Source organism: Podarcis vaucheri, assembly GCF_965113315.1.
Source record: "Podarcis vaucheri genome assembly, chromosome: 16".
Classification (NCBI taxonomy): Eukaryota; Metazoa; Chordata; class Lepidosauria; order Squamata; family Lacertidae; genus Podarcis; species Podarcis vaucheri.
In genome coordinates this window covers 17,353,249-17,374,884 of record NC_138754.1, presented here as the reverse complement: position 1 = coordinate 17,374,884, position 21,636 = coordinate 17,353,249, and the positions used below count along the sequence as shown (strand labels likewise).

The following is a 21,636-nucleotide window of genomic DNA, read 5'->3' as shown; positions in this document are numbered from 1 at the left end:
TCATCACCACACTCTAACCATCTGCTGGTTGCTGGTCTGATCCATCAGGGCTGAACATAGGTTATTGTGTGCTTTACCCCTGCACGCAGGGATTGTGGCAAGTTCAGAGAACAATATGCAAACATGGGCAGATGAATTTCATGTTGCAATCCCATGTGTGTTTTGGGACAGATAACAAGTGTCCATAGCTTGGATCTGTGGCACACAGTGGAAAATGTGATCTCGCCATTGTACAACAGGAAGATCTAGCTACACCCTGGCACCATTACTATGTATACAAACACATGCCACGTTTCAGGTTGCTTCAGCCAGGCGTTTTAACTTGGTGTTACCTTGTTTTCCTCCAGCTGCTGGCATCTAGTGTCCTGCTGCTTCTAAAGCTGTGCACACTTGATTCTCCCCCGTTTTATGGTCACGATAACCCTGTCCGGTAGAATTAGTCTGACTGCCCCTCAAGACCACCCAGTGAACTTCATGGCCAAGTGGGAATTTGAATCCAGATCCTAGCCCTCGAATCTCTGCCTCACATGGGCTCATGCATTGGCCCTTGTGGCCTGCAAGATGCTCAGGGTGAGGGCGCTGCCTGTTCTCATCCCTGTGCCTCTCCTCACCCCACTGGGGGCACTCTCCAGGTGTGCAGGAAGGGAAGGGTCCCCGTGTGACGTCACATGAGGGGGGCTGCGGGAGTGAGACCCCGCCCCTTTCTCCTGGAGGGAAGCCGGGGTTGCCTCTTGTTTTTCTAGGGAGAGGACCAAAGCCAAGGGCAGCGAGGGCGTTCAGATGACGCCGGTGGGCGGGGCATGGCGGAGACACGCCCTCCAGCCTCGTCGGCCAAGGGGACGCCACCCAATGCCCAGCCGTCTGCCTCAGGCCCCTCCCACTCTGCCTCAGGCCCCGCCCTTTCTCCACCCGGCCGCCGGCCCGACTCCCTTCAGTCAGAGCAAGGATGGCGCAGGCGTCGGCTGTCCCCTTTGTGCTGCTGCTCCTGCTGGGTGCCTCCGCGGCGATGCCGGGGGGCGCCCGGGAGGTGGACGTGCGGAGCGGCCAGGCCCGTGAGGCGGCTCGCTTCGCCTTGGCCGAGACTTTCCAGAGCGACAAGGCGGGCTCCGGAGGTGGCGGTCGACTTTGGACGCTGCGCTCAGCCCAGACGCAGGTGAGATGCAGAAAGGCTGGGCGCAGGTGCGGGGGGACGACCTTGGGGCTGGAAGAAATGAGGGGGAATCATGACTTGGGGGGGCACGGGTGCTAGGAGGGAGGAACCTTGGGGCTGGAAGAATTGGATGGGGCTCATCACTGTGGAGGAGCATGAAGTATTTGGGGGCTGAAGCACGTCGGGGGACTTTGGGGCTGGAAGAAGTGGGGGCTATGACTTAGGATGGGGGAGGATAAAGTATTCCTCGTAATCCAAAGCATCTGGCGTCAAAGAGGCTGTGAGGACCTCATGCCCCAAGTAGCCCCCATCCAAGTCCATTCATTGCGCTTATGTCCCTCCCCCTTTCTCCAATGAGTTAAAAATGGTGACCTATATGGTTTTTCTGCATCGCATTTTATCCCCGTAACAACCCTGTGAGGCAGGGTAGGCTGAGAGACAGTGAGCGAGCTTAACTGTTACACTACCACTGGCTCTCATGCCAGCCATTTTTGCCAATCTACCCCAGTATTGTGTGCTCTGGCTGGCAGCACTTCTCCAGGGTCTTGGCTATGGGGTCTCCCCCCCCCAACACCTCCTTGATCCTCTGAACTGGGGATTTAACCCTGGACCCAGAAACCCCACCCCTTCCAGTCAAATTAATTTAATTTAGCGAACTAGTTAAGGCATTTGTACCTTGCCCCTCAGCCAAAAACAATTCCAGAGCAGCTTACGTTCATTCAGTTAGAACAAGACTGACCCTGCCTTTGGGATTACAGTCTAAATGACAGGTTGTCAGTGTTTTTTTTCTGGGAGTACTCAAGTGTACGCAGTACCAGAACCTTTAATTTTCAAATGTTAAAAGTGTGGCACTTACTGTAACAATGTCATGAATCCATTTTCCCTAAAAAAATAAAGCACTGCACGTTGTCCAAGGAAAAGAATGTCCTTCACACAGTGCAGTTAAAATATGGAACTCACTCCCACAGGAGGTGGTGTTGGGCACCAACTTGGAACGCTTTAGAAGAAGATTGGACAAATTTATGAAGAAGGGGTCTGTCAGTGGCTACTAGCCACAATGGCTAGTGGCTAGTAGCCACTGACAGACCCCTTCTTCATAAATGGCCACTAGCTCTGCCTCCACAGCTTTTGAATACCAGTTGCTGGAAACCACAGGAAGGGAGAGTGTTTTTGTGCTTGCTGGTTTCCCTTGGGCATCTGGTTGACCCCTGTGAGAACAGGATGCTGCACTTGACGGGCCCCCTTTGTTCTTGTGAAAAAGCGACTGGAAGGGATGGGGAAGTAAACTGAGACATCAGTTTTTAAAATTAACCAATAAGTTCCTGTAATTACCAGCTGTCATTACAGTTCAGGGCAAGAGGCTGAAGCAGCCTGCTACCAGGTGACATTTGAGGGAGGGGAGGCCTGATGGCATCTGTAGAGAGTATTTTCTCTATCGGCCCCACAGGCATCCGAAATGGCAAACACAGGACTTAGGAAGTACAGAGGGCCGGGGAGTCTGCCGCTGAGGATGTTATTTTTCTTCTTCTCGCTTCCTTTAGGATCCTTATTGCTGTCCCAGGTGTCTTCTTGTTGACAATTAGAAGCACAATCCACTTAACTCTTAAAATAGTTACGGGTGGCTTCCATCAAGCTAGACTGCTTTAACTGGTATACTGGCAGAGGGGGAGGGAATCTGCCTCCATCTGATTAGCTGGAGTCCTGGATAATTGATGCTGACCTGCAAGTAACAAACCTCTGGGCCGAGGCTGTTACTCCATGCTGGAGAACTAGGTCAGTGACTAAGAGTAAGGCCAGTGGAATGCCCTTACAGCTGACAGTCAGCAAGAGAAACTCAGCCCCATGCATTCCTGCTCCTCCCTCAGAACCAGGTTGCATCTTTGATGGAATCTAGTTATTAGAATCAAAAGGGTGTGTGTGTATTTTATCAGTATTTGAAATGGTCTGCAGTCCTAACCATAATTCCCATGAGGAGGCAGCCTGCTCTGTTTAATTCTTCCCTGTACAACTGTGGTGCTGGCTCTCACAGAAGTGTTTTGGCCACAGCTGGCCTCGAGCCTCCAGTATTGTGCCTGGCTAGCTCTCCAAGTGTGTGTGTGTGAGGCTTTATTTACTTCCTGGCTTTCATGAGAGCCTTTTGTTCAGTGTTTGGGATTGTGAGACAGAATCACATAAAAAGAGCCCTTCTGGATCAGGCCAATGGCTTATCTAGTCCAGCATCCTGTTCTCATAGTAGCCAACCACTCTCTCATCTCCTGTGGATTCCAGCAACTGGTATTCAGACGCATACTGCCCCTGACCTCCATGGAAGCAGAGCATAGTGACTGTGACTAGTAGCCATTGAAAGCCTTCTCTTCCATGAATTTGTCTAATTATCTTTTACAGCCTAATTATGTACTCTGTGAAAGACTCCTTCCTGTTATCTGTCCTGAAGCTTCCACATTCAGTTTGATTGGATGCCCATGATTTCTAACGTGATGAGAGAGGGAGAAAAACTTCCCTCTGTCTACTTTCTCCATGCCATTCATAATTTCATGGACTTCTGTCACTTCTCATCTTTTCTCTAAGCTAAAAAGTCCCCAAACGCTGCAAACTTTGTTCATGGGGGAGTCATTCCATACCCTTGATCGTTTCAGTTGCCTTTTTCTGAATCTTTTCCAACTACAGTATCCTTTTTGAGGTGAGGTGACCACAGACTTGGCCAGCCAGCAAGAGACAGGATAGTCGGGTCCCTTTCTCTGCCTGTCAGGAATTGTGGAATGCTGAAATGTTTCCCAGTGTCAGCAGTGTGCCAGGCAGTGGCTGTGTATCGTTTTTCTTTCATGAAGTTCCTGTTCTATGCATGTATGGATTGAACTTGCAGCGTGAGCTTATGAACCTCAAGTTTAAAGCCGGGTGGTGAACTTTAGAGTCCAGCCATACTTATCTGCTGCCTCCTCCTTCCAAACCAGAAAACCATTGAGGCCACTCTAGGTCTTCTCCAGTTTCTTCCGAACTGGTTTTGGCTGCTTGCAGGCAGTCAACATCACTGGGCAATTTCCCAACTTTCCCCACTTGCCTGAGAGCTGTTCTTTCCTCATCTCCAGGTGGTGAATGGAATCAAGTACTACCTGGATGTGACTCTGCTGCAGAGCAGTCAGTGCAGTGGGAAGCAGGCTGTGGGGCAAGATGCTCCTGGTTGCCTCACTCCAGAAGAGCCGGAGCAAACGGTAAGAATCAGCATTGTGCTTTTGCTTTCTGGTTAAAAGGGGCAGGGGGAGCGTAGCTAGTACCTTCAATGTGCTGGAAACCTGGAATCTGGTTCCCAAGGTATCCTAGTTTTGCATGGCTCTACTGATTTCTCTTCTGAGTTTTTTAAAAAAACACATTTGGTAGCATCACGCAAAACACATGGGGCTGCAACCGTTAGCACAGGCACTGGCACATAATATCTGTTCCTCATTTGTAGAAAATCAGTCTTTTAGTGTGGCAGCACCGGCACTTTGGAACTCCCAGCCAATTGATAGTCAGGCTGGTGCCTTCACCAAACTCCCTTCAGCGCCTGGCTTAAAATATTTTCGTTTAGACAAGCGTACGCAGATACCTTGAACATTGATGTGTGTTTTAATCTGTTTTTTTTTAATTTATCCTGATTTTAATTTTTTGAATGTTTTTACTGGTAGTTTTTTATTGTATTCTTGTTTTCATTTCCCACTTTGAGATTTTTTTACAGTCAGTATAATTTATTTGTGTACCTTCCTTCACCTGAAGATCACAGGGTGGTTCGAAACATAAAAATACAAAATGAAAACACAAAATACATAATAAAGCAAAAACAAAACAAAACAATAGCCTCCCCTCCCACAGAAACATTTGAAAGGGTGGTAAAATGACCCCAGTTGGGTATATCAGCTCTTGTCTCTATTCCAACAGTGCTACAAGTCCCTGAGTATGACCTCTGTGTGCATTAGGAAACAGAATGGGCTGAGACTGAGGGGGCACCTGAGGCTGGGACTCTGCAGAATCTTTCCCTGGCACCTCAGTTTCCCTGGAAGTGTGGATATGCAGATGGCAGTGAAGTGGGATTTCTAACTCTCCCATCTCCAAACAGACACCTCTTTGCTTGAAGAGGAGCAGACCTCCCACTGGGACCTGTGGCTGGCGCAAAGTAGTTTGTGCAAATATGGTCTCCTCCTTCCAACGTGTTGGAGAAATGGGGGCAAGTTAGATGTCCAGGAGATGAATGGGGAAGTAGCAGGTCATCACCCAGAAGCTTGGGAAGGTTAGATTTGCTTTGGTCTGCATAAAGCAGCGTGTTAACAACAGTAAACATTGGTACTGTTGACTCAGACTTCTCATTATCAAGGCTACGATCTCCATAAGCACATGCCAAATTCAGTTTGTCCCCCCTGGGTCTCACATGTTTATCTTGTGACCTGGCATCACTGAATCTCTTTGCATAAACGTCCCCTCAAATAAGAGCAGTTTGGTTTGGCTGGCCAGCCTGTCAGCTGACAGTGCCTCATGTAGCTTCAGGGGTTGGGTGCCGAGGAGGAAGATAGAGAGCATTGACATCATGTATACTGACTGGCACAGTTGCTTTATCCAAAAGTTTATCCTAGCCTTACCTGGAGATTGAACCTGGGTGGTTCTGCATGCAAGGCAGATTCTCTACCTCTGAGCTACGTAAGATGGGTTTGATCCAGCAGGCATGCTCTTCTGAGATGCTTATGGTGTCCTCGATCCCCCAAGCTGAAGACTGAAGTGGTTGCAACCCAGGCGCAACTAGCCCTCAGTGCAAGATATCTGACAAGTACACACACTGACCCTCTTGCTAGGACTTACAGTGTTACCTCGGGTTACATACGCTTCAGGTTACATACGCTTCAGGTTACACACTCCGCTAACCCAGAAATAGTGCTTCAGTTTAAGAACTTTGCTTCAGGATAAGAACAGAAATTGGGCTCCGGCGGCACAGCAGCAGCAGCAGGAGGCCCCATTAGCTAAAGTGGTGCTTCAGGTTAAGAACAGTTTCAGGTTAAGAACGGACCTCCGGAACAAATTAAGTACTTAACCCAAGGTACCACTGTATTTTCATGAGATCAGCCTCAATTAAGATGCAAAAGGTCCTCCCAGTGAAGTGGCTGGTAGGGATAAAGCATCTCTGGTGCATGGTGCAAGATGAACGCCCCAAGGCACCTTACTGTTTGGAGTCATAGACCACTAGGTCATAGAATCATAAGAGTTGGAAGGAGACCCTGTGGATCATCTAGTCCAAACCCCTGCAATACAGGAATATGCAGCTGCCCCTTATGGGGATTGAACCTTCAATCTTTTGGGAGGAGGGCAGCCCTTTCCTGCCAGAGCCAGAGGTCCTGACTTCCTTTTGCCTCCTCAGATAGCCCAGTAGGCCCCATTTCCTCTCCTAGAGTTGATGGCAAGGCAATATTTCTGATTTCCAGCCTTGCATCCTTCCGCCTCACGCATCTTATCTGAGTGGCTTCTCCTTGATTGCCCTCCTAACCTTTTCTGTTCTTCCCTTCCAGTCATGTCACTTTGAGGTCTGGAGCCAGCCCTGGGCAAACAGGAAGAGACTGGTGAAGCAAGAGTGTCGCCTGGCTGGTAAGTCAGGTCTGGGTAGTCTGTCTGAAGCGTTAAAAGCAGAAAATACAGTCAAGAAGGCAGGGCCCCAAACCTTTGCATACTGTTGACAAGCCAAGCTTTTCCTTCAGTGATATTGATTGTAAAAGCCAGCAGCAACCAGAACGGATAAGATAACTCTTGTACCGGCCTACCTACTTCCACAGAATTCTCCTTCAGGCGGCAAATAGCCTCCACACTGTAATGCTCCATCCAGGTTGGAATCCTATCAGTGCAACTGAGCAAATGCAAGTAGCTTCAGAGCCATTTAGAATTCCTTAATCTGGAGCTGCCAACCATTCTTTGGTCTGTGGCGATTTACGACTGTGTGCTGTGGGCGCCACCGAGCCTGGTTGCTTCTCTCTCTGTCCTCTGGATCAACCTTCCTGTCAGAGTTCATACATACGCACTCATTGCCTTTCCAAGGGATCTGGATAAAAGTCGACCCGATAATATTAATCTGAGGCTTGAAAAGCACATAGAGTTGGAAGAGAAAATGGGAAAGAGCGCCACTTTTCCAACTTCCTCCTCCTCTTCAAGGAGCCCCTCCCCCCATTTACACGGGGTTTACGTTCTGAGGTACTGCGCGCGCCAGTGAAATTCTGTATAATTGAAACCCATTGAAAAAGCCTGCAAACACCCTGCTCTGCCCTTTTAGTGACATTTCAGTGACGTCTTTATGATGGTTCTGGGTCACTTCTGGGTTTGGCGCAAGGCACATGTACACGGTTGCACACATATGGAACGTGCCTAAACGGGGGGTTGGGGGTGCTGCCTGTATGTATCTTTAAAGGGAGAAAAAACTGGCCACCCTTGTGGCCTCATGACCAAGTGGGTAGTGCGGGGAGGGGCTTTGTGGGGGCCAGGAGAAGATTGCAAGGCACTATGATGTTGATACCTGGACTTACATCATTTGCGAGATGGGTGTCCGTGTGTGTAATTGATACATGGACTCACCTTTTCTCCCCAGGCACAATGAATCATTCAGGGGCATGAATCATTAAGGTGTAGGCTGTTGGGTAAAAGATTTCCTTCTGCATATCTGGTTAAGCACATATTTCTGTGAGGAGGTGTAATGGGAAGGATTGGGGGTTTAGCTGATAGCCATTTAGAATGTAGGTGACTTTTGGAATACAGTGGTACCTCTAGATATGAACGGGATCCGTTCCGGAGCCCCGTTCGCATCCAGAAGCAAACATATCTAGTGATGGCACTTCTGCGCATGCGTGTGACGTCATTTTGAGCGTCTGCGCAAGCTCAAATGGCAAAATCCGAAAGTAACACGCTCCGTTACTTCTGGGTTGCCACGGAGTGCAACTCTAACGCGCTCAACCCAAAGCGCATTCAACCCGAGGTATGACTGTATCCACGTAGTCTGGTGACAGAGTGTGGGATAGTAAATAAATAAACCCACACACCCCTTGTTCTTGCAGAGCCATCGGAGGTAGTTCACGCAGCAAAACTGGGGGAGTGGGAAGTGTTCCGTCCGAAGGCACCTGCCAAGGAAGTCGAGGAGTTAGCCCAGGAAGAGAGGTTTCTGCAGGTGAGTGTCATTTGTCTGCCTTTTGGAGCTGGGGTGTGAATTCTCTTAGCAGGGCAAAGCAGGGCTGTGTTCCTGCTGACTGAGTTGTCTCTTTCTCTTCTTTCCTTTTATACCAAAAGCATGTACATGTACCTTGGATCCCAAACGTCTTGGTACTCTTGACGTTTTGGCTCCCAAATGCCGCAAACCCAGAAGTGAGTGTTCTGGTTTACGAACATTCTTTGGAACCCGAAAGTCCGACATGGCTTCCGATTGGCTGCAGGAGCTACCTGCAGCCAACCAGAAGCCATGCTTTGGTTTCTGAACATTTTGATAGTCGGATGGACTTCCGTTCGACTTCCGAGGTATGACTGTATACATTTGAGACAGGCACGATCTTCCAATTTTGGTCAAAAATGCACAGCATTCCTGTTTGCATGTTCCTGATTCTAACATTAGGGAAACTGGATGGCTGATTCGTCTTGGGTACTTTGATATCATCTGCCTAAGATAACCTTGCTTCTGATACAGTGATTTAAAAAAAGTAATTGGCTAGGGTAATGAAAGGTCAAAGGTCAAAAAAAGATGGACAGGTTTTTGGCAGGCTGGCATTTATTCATTGATTTCATAAAATGCCAGGAATCTGGTAGATCAGTTCCAACTATATATAAAACAGTTTGGTCTTTTAAAGCGAAAGACAGGATTCATTGTAGAAGGGTTAGATTAATTAAGAAAAATGAAACATGCATCTAATTAATGGAGTCCTTTGTTTAGATTATAGGTTCTAAGAGACAATGAATGCTGTAAAGGAAAATAATAATAATACTATTGAAAGTCAAATATTATGTTTAATAGGTTCTTAATACTACTCGTAAAATATATTGTGTTAAAGAAATGTAATATTATGCTGGAAATACTGTTCATAGGAGGGAAGAGGGCTAATTTATATTTATGCCTCAATCAACATTTCTGCAATACAGTTTGGAAAATAAAATAAAATCGCGTCTGCAGTTGAAGGCAGCAGCTCTGTTTCTGTGATTCAGTTCCTTGTGTACCAGTTTCTCAGTTCTGGATTCTTCCATCCCCAGAATGCCTCCAACCACCTGGTGCCCCTCTTCAAGGAGTTCTTGACAACTTATGAGAAGAGCTACAAGGACAAGCAAGGTGAATGTTGGGCGAAGGAAACTGTCAAAGCAACAACATGACTGGGCATGTTGGTAAGGCTGCCCTGTGTGGTGTAATGGTTGGTCTAGGACCTGACAGAGCCCAGAGTTTGAATCCCCACTCAGCCATGAAGCTCGTGGGATAACCTTGGGCCAGGTGCAGTTTCTCAAGTCTGATGTACCTCGCAGAGTAATTGTGGGTATAAAATAAGAAGGGCTGGGAGAACTGTGTGTGCCACCTTGAGCTCCTTGGAAGGAAAGTGGGATATAAAATGCAAGAAGAGGAGAAGAGTTTGGATTTGATATCCCGCCTTTCACTCCCTTTAAGGAGTCTCAAAGCGGCTAACATTCTCCTTTCCCTTCCTCCCCCACAACAAACTCTGTGAGGTGAGTGGGGCTGAGAGACTTCAAAGAAGTGTGACTGGCCCAAGGTCACCCAGCAGCTGCATGTGGAGGAGCGGAGACGCGAACCCGGTTCCCCAGATTGCGAGACTACCACTCTTAACCACTACACCACACTGGCTCTGTGATTATAAATATAAGCTGCAAAGGTCAGGCTAGCTTCTCAGCAGAGTTCCTCTGATGTTCAGGTTTTGTAGCAGGCATGGCTGTGCTTGCTTGGGCTGTTGGGAGTTAGGAAGGCAGGCATTGGGAAGGCCACAGGCTCCCCACCTCCCTTGTCTGTCTTCCAGCTTCTCCTGATCCAATTTGGCATCCCTCCACTCCTCGGAGCCCACCAGCCCACGTACACACTGCTGGCAGTAGCATTCTGCATGTTAAGCATCCTTAAAGAACTGTAGGCATAACTGCTGATGGATAAGAACCAATAAGAATCAATACTCATGCTCAGTCCTTGTTTCCCTGGCCTCCTGCTCTTTTAGAGACTGAGAGGCGTTTCAGGATCTTTGCAGAGAATCTGGAGAAGGCCCGGCTAATTCAGGAACTGGATCAGGGCACGGCAGAATACGGTGTCACCAAATTCAGTGATCTGACAGGTAGGTGAGGACGGGGCAGGGACTCTACTGCTAGCTTCCCCTCTGAATCACAGAGCTACAGCATACCTGTGTCTGGTAGACCCGCCTTCGCCAACCGGGTGCCCTGCAGATGTTGCAAGACTAAAACGCCCATTAGGAGGGCACCCGGCTGAACAGGCTGCAGTAAACAAATGGCATTCTCTACAAAACTTCTGACACTTAGTCCTAACAGTGCCACCATCAAACCCTCTCTGAAAAAGCTCCAGCTAACAGGTTAGAGTCTTGTCTCCTTTATCCTGCAATGTGGTAAGTGTTACATATCCCAGATTCCTTGGAAAGTGCAGGTGTCTCAAACCAGATATTTTATTTTTACATTCAATTACTCGCATTAAGGAACTGGGATAATACATTATCCGGATGTGTATATTAAAAGGGTTTTTTATTCAATAAAAGAGAGAGAGAGAATGAAACAAAGTGAATAGAAGTAGCATAAAATAAAGCAAAAATGGGTATCTAATGTTTTTAAAATTACAGCACAAGTTCCAAAGAGGAAAGATACAGATACAGTGGTACCTCGGGTTACATACGTTTCAGGTTACATACGCTTCAGGTTACAGACTCCACTAACCCAGAAATAGTAGCTCGGGTTAAGAACTTTGCTTCAGGATGAGAACAGAAATCGTGCTCCAATGGCGCGGCGGCAGCAGGAGGCCCCATTAGGTAAAGTGGTGCTTCAGGTTAAGAACAGTTTCAGGTTAAGTACGGACCTCCGGAACAAATGAAGTACTTAACCCGAGGTACCACTGTATGTATTTGTGGCAGATAGAACTCAAGAACTTCAACCAGCCAGGAAGGCTAGAGTGTCATATTTTATGAAGTCTGGTGCTTTTGTCTTTTCATCGCACAATGTATCTTTCTCCTTTGTTTCAGAGGAGGAGTTCCGCTCCACGTACTTGAACCCACTGCTTTCCCAGCTGCCTGGTCGGCCAATGAAACCAGCCACCATCCCTAATGATCCACCCCCTGATGCATGGGACTGGCGGGACCACGGGGCTGTCACAGGTGTCAAGAACCAGGTTGGTTTTCCTCTGCTCCACTATGGAAGCAGCTGCTTCCTCAAGGGGACCAGGTTGGGCTTAAAGTTTCCAAAGGGGATAAAAGTTCCACTGTTTCCCTGTGTGGGCTTGTTGTGTGAGGTTGGTGAGGAGCTGGAAGAAGGTAGTGATCCACCCTAGGTTCTGGGCCTGAGCTTTGTTTTGTTCTCTGTAGGAATTTATGTCCCAGCTTTGTATCAAATATTGATGCAAGGCAGCTTACAACATGTAAAAAAATCCTCATAAAATGAAAAGTAATAAAACTAATTGAAAGCAGTAATTAAAATACATCGAAACACATTTAGAACCAGCAGCTAAAGTACAGTTTGCCCCGGCAACACCATCTGTATCGTCTGCACCTTAGTTTTCAAAGGCCTGTCTCAATACAAAAGTTTTAGTCTGCCAGCAGAAGGATAACCAAGAGGGAGCCAGTTTAACCTCTCCTGGGAGAGGATTCCACAATCTGGGAGCAGCCGCAGCAAAGCTTCTCTCTTGTGTCACCACCAACCGTGTTTTTGATGTTAATGGGTCCAAGAGTGTTGGAGGGGGATTTCCAGCCGGTGGCAGAGGACAGGGTGACTCCAGGAGACATAGGTGTAAAAACCCAAACTAAAACGAAGACTTTATTACTAAACAATAAACACAAACTCTGGTGGGTGTTATTCCTGCAGGCAGGCCACAAAACTCAGCTTTTTTCCTTTATAGCAACGGCCACCTGCAGCCAATTAATCCCAGAAACTTCTTAAAGGTATACACACATGTTTCTGTGCCGAATGTCCCCTAACAAAGAGAAGGTACTCACCTGAGGATCTTGGCACCTAGAAAGGTTTATATAGGGAGTTATGGTCATTCAGGAAGCCTGGTCCCAAGCCATATAGGGCTTTATAGGTCAGAACCAGCGCATGGAATTGTGCCCAAAAGTGGACCAGTAGCCAGTGAAGTTGTTTAACTGATGCAAGTTGCCTTCTTCCAGGCTGCTTCTGAATTGTCTCCTTTTTCATCTTATGGCCAGTTCATACTATCTGGAGTAACGCTTTCCTTTTCTCAATTACTGCAGGGTTACTGTGGCTCCTGCTGGGCCTTCTCTGTGACGGGCAACGTGGAAGGGCAGTGGTTCCTCCACAATGGCACTTTGGTCTCCCTCTCTGAGCAAGGTAAGGGAATTCTTTGAGGAGGCCTGGCCTCTCATGTTTGGACTGGGAGCTTTCTGGGCAGCAGAGCTAAAACAAAACAAAAAAACTGCCAGTGAAGTCATTGGTTGTGCCTTGTTTACATGACCGCGTTGACTCAAATGTTTTACAGGTATAGGATGCTTGCATTCTCAAAGCAGATTTTATTTAATTTTTCCTTTCATTACCTTGTTATAACCCACCCTGAGATCACATATGGCGAGGAGCGAGATGTAACTGCTTTGAGTTTTTTCTTCAATCAAGTGGCATATAAATTTTATGAAGGAAATGTCATAAAGAAATAAATTGGGAAGTTGGCTGACTTCAGGAGCAAGACTGGACATGTCTTTGGGTGTTCACCCTCCAGTTTCCAGCTGACCTGATTTCTGCTCCCTCCACAGAGCTGCTGGACTGTGACTCCGTAGACAAAGCCTGTGGAGGAGGACTTCCATCCACAGCCTACGAGGCCATTGAAGGGCTGGGTGAGTCAGCAAAATATATTTTTGCTCGAGCGCGGCACTTGGTCTGCAACTTGTTCCTCTGCATGTACCTTGACATCCAGAGAATAAGATGTTTTGAGTGTTCAGAGACTTGTTTTCACAGCCATCTCTGAACTGGAGCATGGTGGTGCTGGAAATGCTGGTTTGTTCCCAAAGCTAAAATGTAACTGAGTTTTGCCAGTTGCGTCTAGAGCACCATTCATGCCAGATCCTTCCCTTTTAGAAAAAATCCATTCCCTCTTTCTTGGGGCAAACCCGAATTTTTCAAGAGTGCACATGCTGCTTTTACTGCAGTTCCCCAATGGCTGTGAAGCAACCACCACAGTGAGGCTGGAAGATGCTCTGTTTGTTCAGCCGTTTGTTGACAATGCAAAGTCCCTCTTCAGAATTTCTGGATTCTGGCTGCTGTTGATTTCTCACGTAGGGGTTGTTGCTCCTTGCTGCTTTTATTGTTAGAAGCTGCCTCTAGAAGTATTATTAAGGTAAAGGGACCCCTGACAATTAGGTCCATTTGTGACCAACTCTGGGGTTGCGGCGCTCATCTTGCTTTATTGGCCGAGGGAGCCGGCGTACAGCTTCCAGGTCATGTGGCCAGCATGACTCAGCCGCTTCCGGCGAAACAGAGCAGCGCACGGAAACACTGTTTACCTTCCCACCGGAGCGGTACCTATTTATCTTCTTGCACTTTGGCGTGCTTTCGAACTCCTAGGTTGGCAGGAGCAGGGACCGAGCAACGGGAGCTCACTCCGTCATGGGGATTTGAACCGCTGACCTTCTGATCAGCAAGTCCTAGGCTCTGTGGTTTAATCCACAGTGCCACCTGCATCCCACAGAAGTATTATTAGGGCATAATAAATGTGTGGGGTTTTTTTAAAGCCACTCTTAGATCCTTATTCTGCACAGCAAGAGCCCAGCCTGTACACGGTTTTCCTTGCCAGGTCATCACCTTCCTTGGCCTTCCTGATTCTCCTCTTCTTCCCCAGGTGGCCTGGAGACAGAGCGCGATTACAGTTACGAGGGGTTCGAGCAGAAGTGTGGCTTCTCCAAGGATAAGGTGGCCGTCTACATCAATAGCTCCGTATCAATATCCCGGGATGAGACAGGTACGTGTCTGAGACCATGGCTTGGGGTGCCAGTTAGTGAATCAGATTGTGGGCCTCTTAATACCTAGGGAGATCTGGAACACTCCGCTGTGGAATGAGGAAGGCCACTTGCTACTGCCTAGAGCAAGGGTTGGGCAAACTTTTCCCAGTCCCAGGGCTGCCTTCCCTCTTGGCCAAACTTCCAGAGGCCACATGCCAGTGGTATTTGGGGCCAGAGCAGGCACAGGCACAGGCAAACTCGGCCCTCCAGATGTTTTGGGACTACAGCTCCCATTGTCCCTAGCTAACAGGACCAGTGGTCAGGGATGATGGGAATTGTAGTCTCAAAACATCTGGACAGGGCAACAGATGTGACGGAAGTCAGCCATGTAAGAATTGGTGTAGACATATATATCTGTTTATGAAAATATTTATATGCTGCAAATCATAACAAAATAAAAGCAGTGTACAATAATAACTATATAATATAAAAACACATTTAAGATCAGAGACCATCATCTAAGTGTTATGGAAAAATGCCTTCTTAATTGCTGGCATAAGCTTGATGACATAGAGAAGTTCTCAGCGGATCTTTAAAAGGAGCTGGATAATGTTAGCAGAGTGTTCCACAGGACTAGGCTGATAAGACTAAAGACTCTATTTCACATTGATGTCAAATGACCTCTGCCAACTCAAGGGATGACCAATGAGGTTCTTCCAGGTGATCTTGGTAACTGAGCCAGGATATAAGGGTTCAGGCCATCTCTAAGCTACCTTGGATCTAAGTTGTTCAGGGCTCTGTAAAATCAATACAAGGACCTGGCTTGGTAGTAGATGGGCAGCCAGTACAGAGGTTATTATTTACATCCTCTTTATCCAGACAAGCAAGAGGTATTATCATGGTCCAATAACACATTCTGGCCAAGAAAAAACAGGGCAGGGCCAGAGAGACTTGTGGCCTGTGGGATGGATTTAGAGGTCTGGATGACTGCATAGGTCCCTGAGGCACCCCAGGCCTGCCCTAGATGTTCTCTGGACTTGATAGGTGCCCTTCTTGCTGCTTTTATGGCTAAGAAACATTCAAGACCACGCACTTGATACTTAACAGCTTCTCTGCTGAGCTGTCCTGCTACGATCTCTTGTCCTACCTGCTGCCACCAATCATGGGTGTAGGAAGTGCAACTGAGGCCAGGGAGAGAGGCAGCGTATCAGTATCTCAAATGCATGGCGATCCACATGTGTAAAATGCTTTCGTTTTCTGGGGCAGGGCCTGCAGCGCATCTCCCATAAGCTCCCTCTCCTTCTCATATCTCTCTGCATCATATAATGGCCTTGCATATTAACCAGTCACTCTCTCCGTTTCAGAGATTGCTGCCTGGCTGGCTAAGAATGGCCCTATTTCCATTGCTCTGAACGCCTTTGCCATGCAGGTGAGGGAGCCCCTGGAGGGCCATGCTGCTTTTTCCATGCTGTAAGCAACAGAGGTTGCCCTTTTGGTCAAAAAACATCCCCCCCCCACATCATTTGTTGAGCAGGTGGGGAGCAAAATGAAACCCTCCCAAAAAAGTCACAGTGGAGGGACAGAAATTTCTATGCAAGTTTGAGCAGGGAGATGCATTAACTTTATGATGTGGCCATAGGTTTTCCATTTCCCCTTGCTTTTTAAAACTTAAAAAAAGAAGAAAAGAAATCCTGGGATGCCGTTGGAGCTCTGCCACCTCCTGCCCTAGGACTCAGAGCCATCTCTGATTCAGGACAGGCAAAACAAAGCCCTTCTCCACACAGAAATAGAACTGTCAAATTTGCAAGCGCTAAATGCAGCAATAGCCACTAATATGACCGGCTTCAAAAGCAGGTTAGACGAACTCAAGGAGAATAAGCCCGGCGATAGCTGCTAGCCGTGATGGTTATTTTCTGCCTCCGCTGTCGGGAATCAGCATGCACCTGAACACCAGTTGAATCGCAGGTGTAGAAGAGAGTACCGTACTTTTCGCTCCATTGGACACAGTTTTTCCCCTCCAAAAACTGAGGGAAAATGTGTGTGCGTCCTATGGAGCGAATGCAGGCTTGTGCCATAGCCGTGCGCAACCCCTCCGGCAGGGAGAGGCTGCACGGGGCTATGGCTTCTTTAGCTCCACGCAGCCTCTCCCGGCAGGGAAATATTGCACAGGGCTAAAGAGGAAGCCAAGGCAGCGAGTGGGATGGATCCTGCTCACTGCCTTGGCTTGTTCCATAGCCGCACGCAACCCCTCCGGCAGGGAGAGGCTGCACGGGGCTATGGCTTCTTTAGCTCCACACAGCCTCTCCCGGCAAGGAGAGATTGCGCGGGGCTAAAGAGGAAGCCAAAGCAGCCAGCGGGATCCATCCCGTTCTCTGCCTTGGCTTGTTCCATAGCCGCACACAATCTCTCCGGCAGGGAGAGGCTGCACGGGGCTATGGCTTCTTTACCCCTGCGCTGCCTCTCCCGGCAGGGAGGGATTGCGCGGGGCTAAAGAGGAAGCCAAAACAGCCAGCGCGATCCACCCCGCTCGCTGCCTTGGCTTGTGCTATAGCCACGCACAACCCCTCCGGCAGGGAGAGGTTGTGCGCAGCCTGTACGCTGCTCTTTGGGGCTGGGGGGGGGGAAATATATATATATTTTTATTGATTTCCCCATCTAAAAACTAGGTGCACCCTATGGTCCGGTGCGCCCTATGGTACAAAAAATACGGTATTTCTGTTGTCCTTGCGAGCTTTCTGGTTGGTCAGACTGCTGGGCCTCTGGTCTGATCCAACAGCTAGCCCTGCTTCCATTTCTTTTACACGGCTTACTCTGCTTCCAAATTCAGATTGGCCTAGTTCGGTTTTTGTTGCTGATTGAGAGAGGGAGGGCTGAGTCATGCAGAACACGAGGGAACAGATCTGTTCAGAGGGGCAAGGACTCCTTGCAGCTAGGACACATTTGACTTTCTTAGTAGCTTCATGCATAGACCTTCAAGTCCTCCCAAATTGCCTGAAGGCCCAAACATTGCACAAGGTGCAACATGTATGTATTAAGTTGCTTGGAGTCGAGGATTGTCTCTGAGCCCTTTTCCCTTCTTCCCCTGTCCAGTTCTACAGGAGGGGAGTTTCCCACCCCTTCTTCCTGCTCTGCAACCCCTGGATGATTGACCACGCAGTCCTCTTGGTGGGCTACGGCACACGTAAGTGGCTACTTTTACTTGCGGGGGGAGGAGGGGAATGCTCCCAAAACGTGAAGGTGGGGAGATTCACTCGAGAATCTCCATTCCTCCACCCTGCAGTTTAGCGTTCAGAAGCAGTCTCCATCTGTGTTCAATAAGCTTGCTTTACTTTGTTCTTTCTAATTTATTTGTGTGACCTATCTAAAACAATTTTTTGGTGCCACCCTATCTCATTCCTAAAACGCTCACGCAAAGCGTTAGAAAAAATGCAGATGAGACTTTAAATTACCCTAAAGCTTGCTCAGTTAAAACCTACTTGCGTCTGGGCAAAATATATTAGAGCAGTTTTACTAGTGCTGGCACCTGATGTTTGTCTGATCTAAGTCCCTAGTTCTCATGATTCCCAAAGTTTCGCTTCAGACTCCCCAGTTGTAACAGGTGTGACTAATAGAGGCTGAAGGAGAACTACAAGTGGGGAGTTTCCGTGCTTGTGATGGGTGTTCAGAGGTGGGCAGGGAGCGGTGGGTGGATGGAGGAAGCAGGAAGGGTCAAGAATGAATTCCTTCCTGCTTGCAAAAAGCTGCTGGCTTCCATCCAAGGATGATGCAGAGATCAGATCCATCTTAAGCCACTTCAAGAGATCGATGGGTTGGGGGGGGGACTCTCTTGAGGGATAGATGGAGGGTTTTATAAAATTTATATGCTGCTTTGGAAAAAAACAAACTCAAAGCGGTTTACTGCTTGCTCTACCCCTGACGACTCTCTTCTGTTTCCACCTGTATGCACACACAGGGGGCCATACTCCATTCTGGGCGATCAAGAACAGTTGGGGAGAGAACTGGGGAGAGAAGGTAAGCATTCTTCCAAACTCAGCTGGGCGACCTTTCCCCTGCTCTTGGCAATCTCTGTTCACATTGTAAGGAAGGGGCTGATACATTGAAAGCTCACGAGTCAGGCTTGGCTTTCTCCTCAGTGTAACTGCCTGCTGCTGACCCCCTAACCTAGTGTCTCTTTGCTTGACAATGCTTTTTGAGGCAAGGAGGAGCTGGTGCCAGGGTATGGCTGACTTCTGCTTACGTTGTGCTGGCCAATTACATGCTCATGTGCAGGCAGAAGGCAGATATATATATCACAAAATGTAAGCTCCGTACGATCACATTTTATGTAGACGTTCGAGTCCAAGGGTTCTGCGTATACATGAAAATTGAAGCAGGGTAGATGGGGAGAGATAATCCCCAGAATCCCCAGCAAGCAAGGCAGAGAACTTAGAAGCTCTTTTTGCCCCAGGTAACTGCAAGTGGACCCAATGCAAAAAGAGCTCTTAAACACTCCATCTTGTTTGGGACTTGACTTGCACAAATTCAACCAGCTCGCCTTCAATCACATATGGTTGAAACTTAAATGCGTGTAAGATGTGATCATACTGTGGAACTGCTTGATTGTAAAAAATCTCAAAACAGTTTACAGAAAGGATATACAGTGGTACCTCCTGTTATGTACTTAATCCGTTCCAGAGGTCCGTTCGTAACAGGAAACCTCTTGTAACAGGAGGCACGCTTTCTCTAATGGCACCTGCTGCTGCTGCGCCGCGACTTCTGCTCGCATCCCGGGGCAAAGGTCGCAACAAGGGGCATCTACTCCGGGTTAGCGGAATGTGTAACCTGCAACATTCATAAGGGGGACACTACATAACACAAGGTTCCACTGTAAAACCATCAATGAAAACTACCAAAACCAGCTTTTTAAAACTTTACTACAAACAATTAAAAACACATGTAAACAGTCTACATATTTGGCTAGGTTTCTGTAAGCAATAAAAGTTTTTTGCAGGCCCTGAGAAGAGTGCAGGGAAGGCGTCTGCCTGGTGTCAATGGGCAGGGAGTTCCAAGTGTAGGAGCTGTCACAATAAAAGGTCTATTTCTTACAAATGTGCATCAGGTATTATGTGGCATCTGTAACAATGCCAGTTTCACAGATATAAGTGGGCATATATATGGGATGAGGTGATCTCGCAGGTAAACTGGTCCCAAGTTGCTAAGAGTTTGGTATGTTGACAGTAACACCTTGAACCTGGCCTGGGTAGCAAATGGGCAACTAGTGCAGATCTCCGACCAGAGGTGTTATACGGGGTCCTGTCAGCAATTGTGCTGCTGCAATCTGCACTAACTGCAGCTTCCCGATCAAGCGCAAGGGGTGCCCCATGAAGAGTGTGTGGCAGTAATCCAGTCTTGTAGTAACCAATACTGTTGATGGGACAGTATTGGTACCCAGTACCCAGGGACGCGGGTGGCGCTGTGGGCTAAAGCCTCAACGCCTAGGGCTTGCCGATCGAAAGGTCGGCGGTTCGAATCCCCGCGGCGGGGTGCGCTCCCGCTGCTTGGTCCCAGCGCCTGCCCACCTAGCAGTTCGAAAGCACCCCCGGGGGCAAGTAGATAAATAGGTACCGCTTACCAGCGGGAAGGTAAACGGCGTTCCGTGTGCGGCTCTGGCTCGCCAGAGCAGCGTTGTCACGCTGGCCACGTGACCCGGAAGTGTCCCCGGACAGCGCTGGCCCCCGGCCAATAGATGTGAGATGGGCGCACAAACCCCAGAGTCTGTCAAGACTGGCCCGTTCGGGCAGGGGTACCTTTACCTTTACCTTTAATCTGCACTAACTGCAGCTTCCCGATCAAGCGCAAGGGGTGCCCCATGAAGAGTGTGTGGCAGTAATCCAGTCTTGTAGTAACCAATACTGTGGCTAGGCTTTCCTGGTCAAGGAAGATCTGTGCTGCTTACTGACAATTGTCCCGTGTCTCTTTTCAGGGCTACTACTACCTGTACCGTGGCAGCCACGCCTGTGGCATGAACTCAATGTGCAGTTCTGCAGTGATAGAGTAAGCCTCTCGGGCCCCTTGACTGCCTCCGGTCCAAATCATCAACTTGCTGGCTTTCCACCCAGCACCAAGATGAAGATCGGAGCACCTTCCCTGTACATTATACTGACCCTGTTTACCCATTTCCCTTTCTAAATAGTCCTGGTTAGGCCTAGTGCATAACTAAGAAGATCTGGCCCCTGCTCCTGCCTGCTGCTATGAACGGTAGAGACTGGAGGTAGCATGTCCTAGGATAGGACCCTTAACCTTGCTGAGATCCTTCAACCAGGCCAGGATTGGTGCTGGTGTGTGTTTAAAGGGTGCTCCCCTTTCCAGTAGGAGCAGATTCCTTCCCCCAACTCTCAGTGAAGGGGTACTTGGTGCCTGGGCAGATGCACAGAGGATGGTGAAGGGGACTTGCTCCTCTGAAATGGTTAGGTCATCAGCTGCTCCTCGCTGTGAGCCTCCTCTTTTACCTTGGTCAATCCTGAGCTGCTTTTTGGAAGGCAGACTGGGAATTGGGGCCGGGGAGGAAGGGGCAGCAATCTAACTACCAGCTCCCATCCCAACTCCCTCTGCAAAAAGCAGGTCTCATTACTGTTTTTTAACCATAGGCCTCTTAAGTTTGGGCCACAGCTCAGTAGAAGAGCACCCACTCTGCACGCAGAAAGTCCCAAACATAGAATATCATACAGTCCTGGGATTGTAGAGTTGGAAGGGGACCCAAAGAGTCATCTAGTCCAACCCTCCAATCCTCAGGAGGCAGGGCTAGGGAAGGCCCCCCTCAAGTTGAAGAGCTGCTGTGCTAGATGGACAGCAGACAGTCTGACTTGGTCTAAGGCCAGCTTCCTGTCTCCATACAACTTGGGGAACCAGCTTGCATTTAAGACAAGATGTTCCAAGGAACTTCACAACTCACTCAAGCCCCCTTAAATAAGTGCAGGTGAATTTTCTCTTCCTTGTGGAAACGAGGGGAGCACATTTAACACCCTTATTTTCTAGTTAGTCAGGGGCTTCTTTCTTTTGCACTCTCCAAGTCTTCCCGCTCCCCGTAGGAATTGTAGCACTGATAAATGCCCCCCCAAATGGGGTACCCTTGTTTCCGTTACCTCAAGTCTTCCCCTGCTTCTGGAAGACTTGATGTGGTGGAGTCACAGCCTTGCAGGACAGTCTTGCCTGTGGCTGGGCGGCTCCGCTAGCCTGTAGGAAAAGTAACCATTCCAGTATTGGTCAGCTTTTGCACTTAGATGCCATTAAATCTTTCTCCCTGCACCCCCTACAAAAAAAGAGGTCAGACCCAGCCCACTTTTTTTTTAGATTTAGCTGCTCAGTATTAATGTTTGCTGCTAG

General features: G+C 48.4%; 1 protein-coding gene across 1 annotated transcript; it reads left to right on the top strand.

Moving 5' to 3' along the window:
• Window positions 1–910: 910 nt before the first annotated feature.
• Window positions 911–21,372, top strand: CTSF (cathepsin F). The gene is made up of 14 exons (XM_082203934.1): window positions 911–1,153; window positions 4,237–4,359; window positions 6,676–6,751; window positions 8,203–8,312; window positions 9,380–9,455; window positions 10,336–10,449; window positions 11,359–11,504; window positions 12,580–12,676; window positions 13,093–13,173; window positions 14,175–14,294; window positions 15,639–15,703; window positions 17,365–17,455; window positions 18,227–18,285; window positions 20,237–21,372. The coding sequence occupies exons 1-14, from the start codon at window positions 947–949 to the stop codon at window positions 20,309–20,311; spliced, it is 1,440 nt and encodes a 479-aa protein (XP_082060060.1). The 5' UTR covers window positions 911–946; the 3' UTR covers window positions 20,312–21,372.
• The last annotated feature ends 264 nt before the right edge of the window (window positions 21,373–21,636 follow it).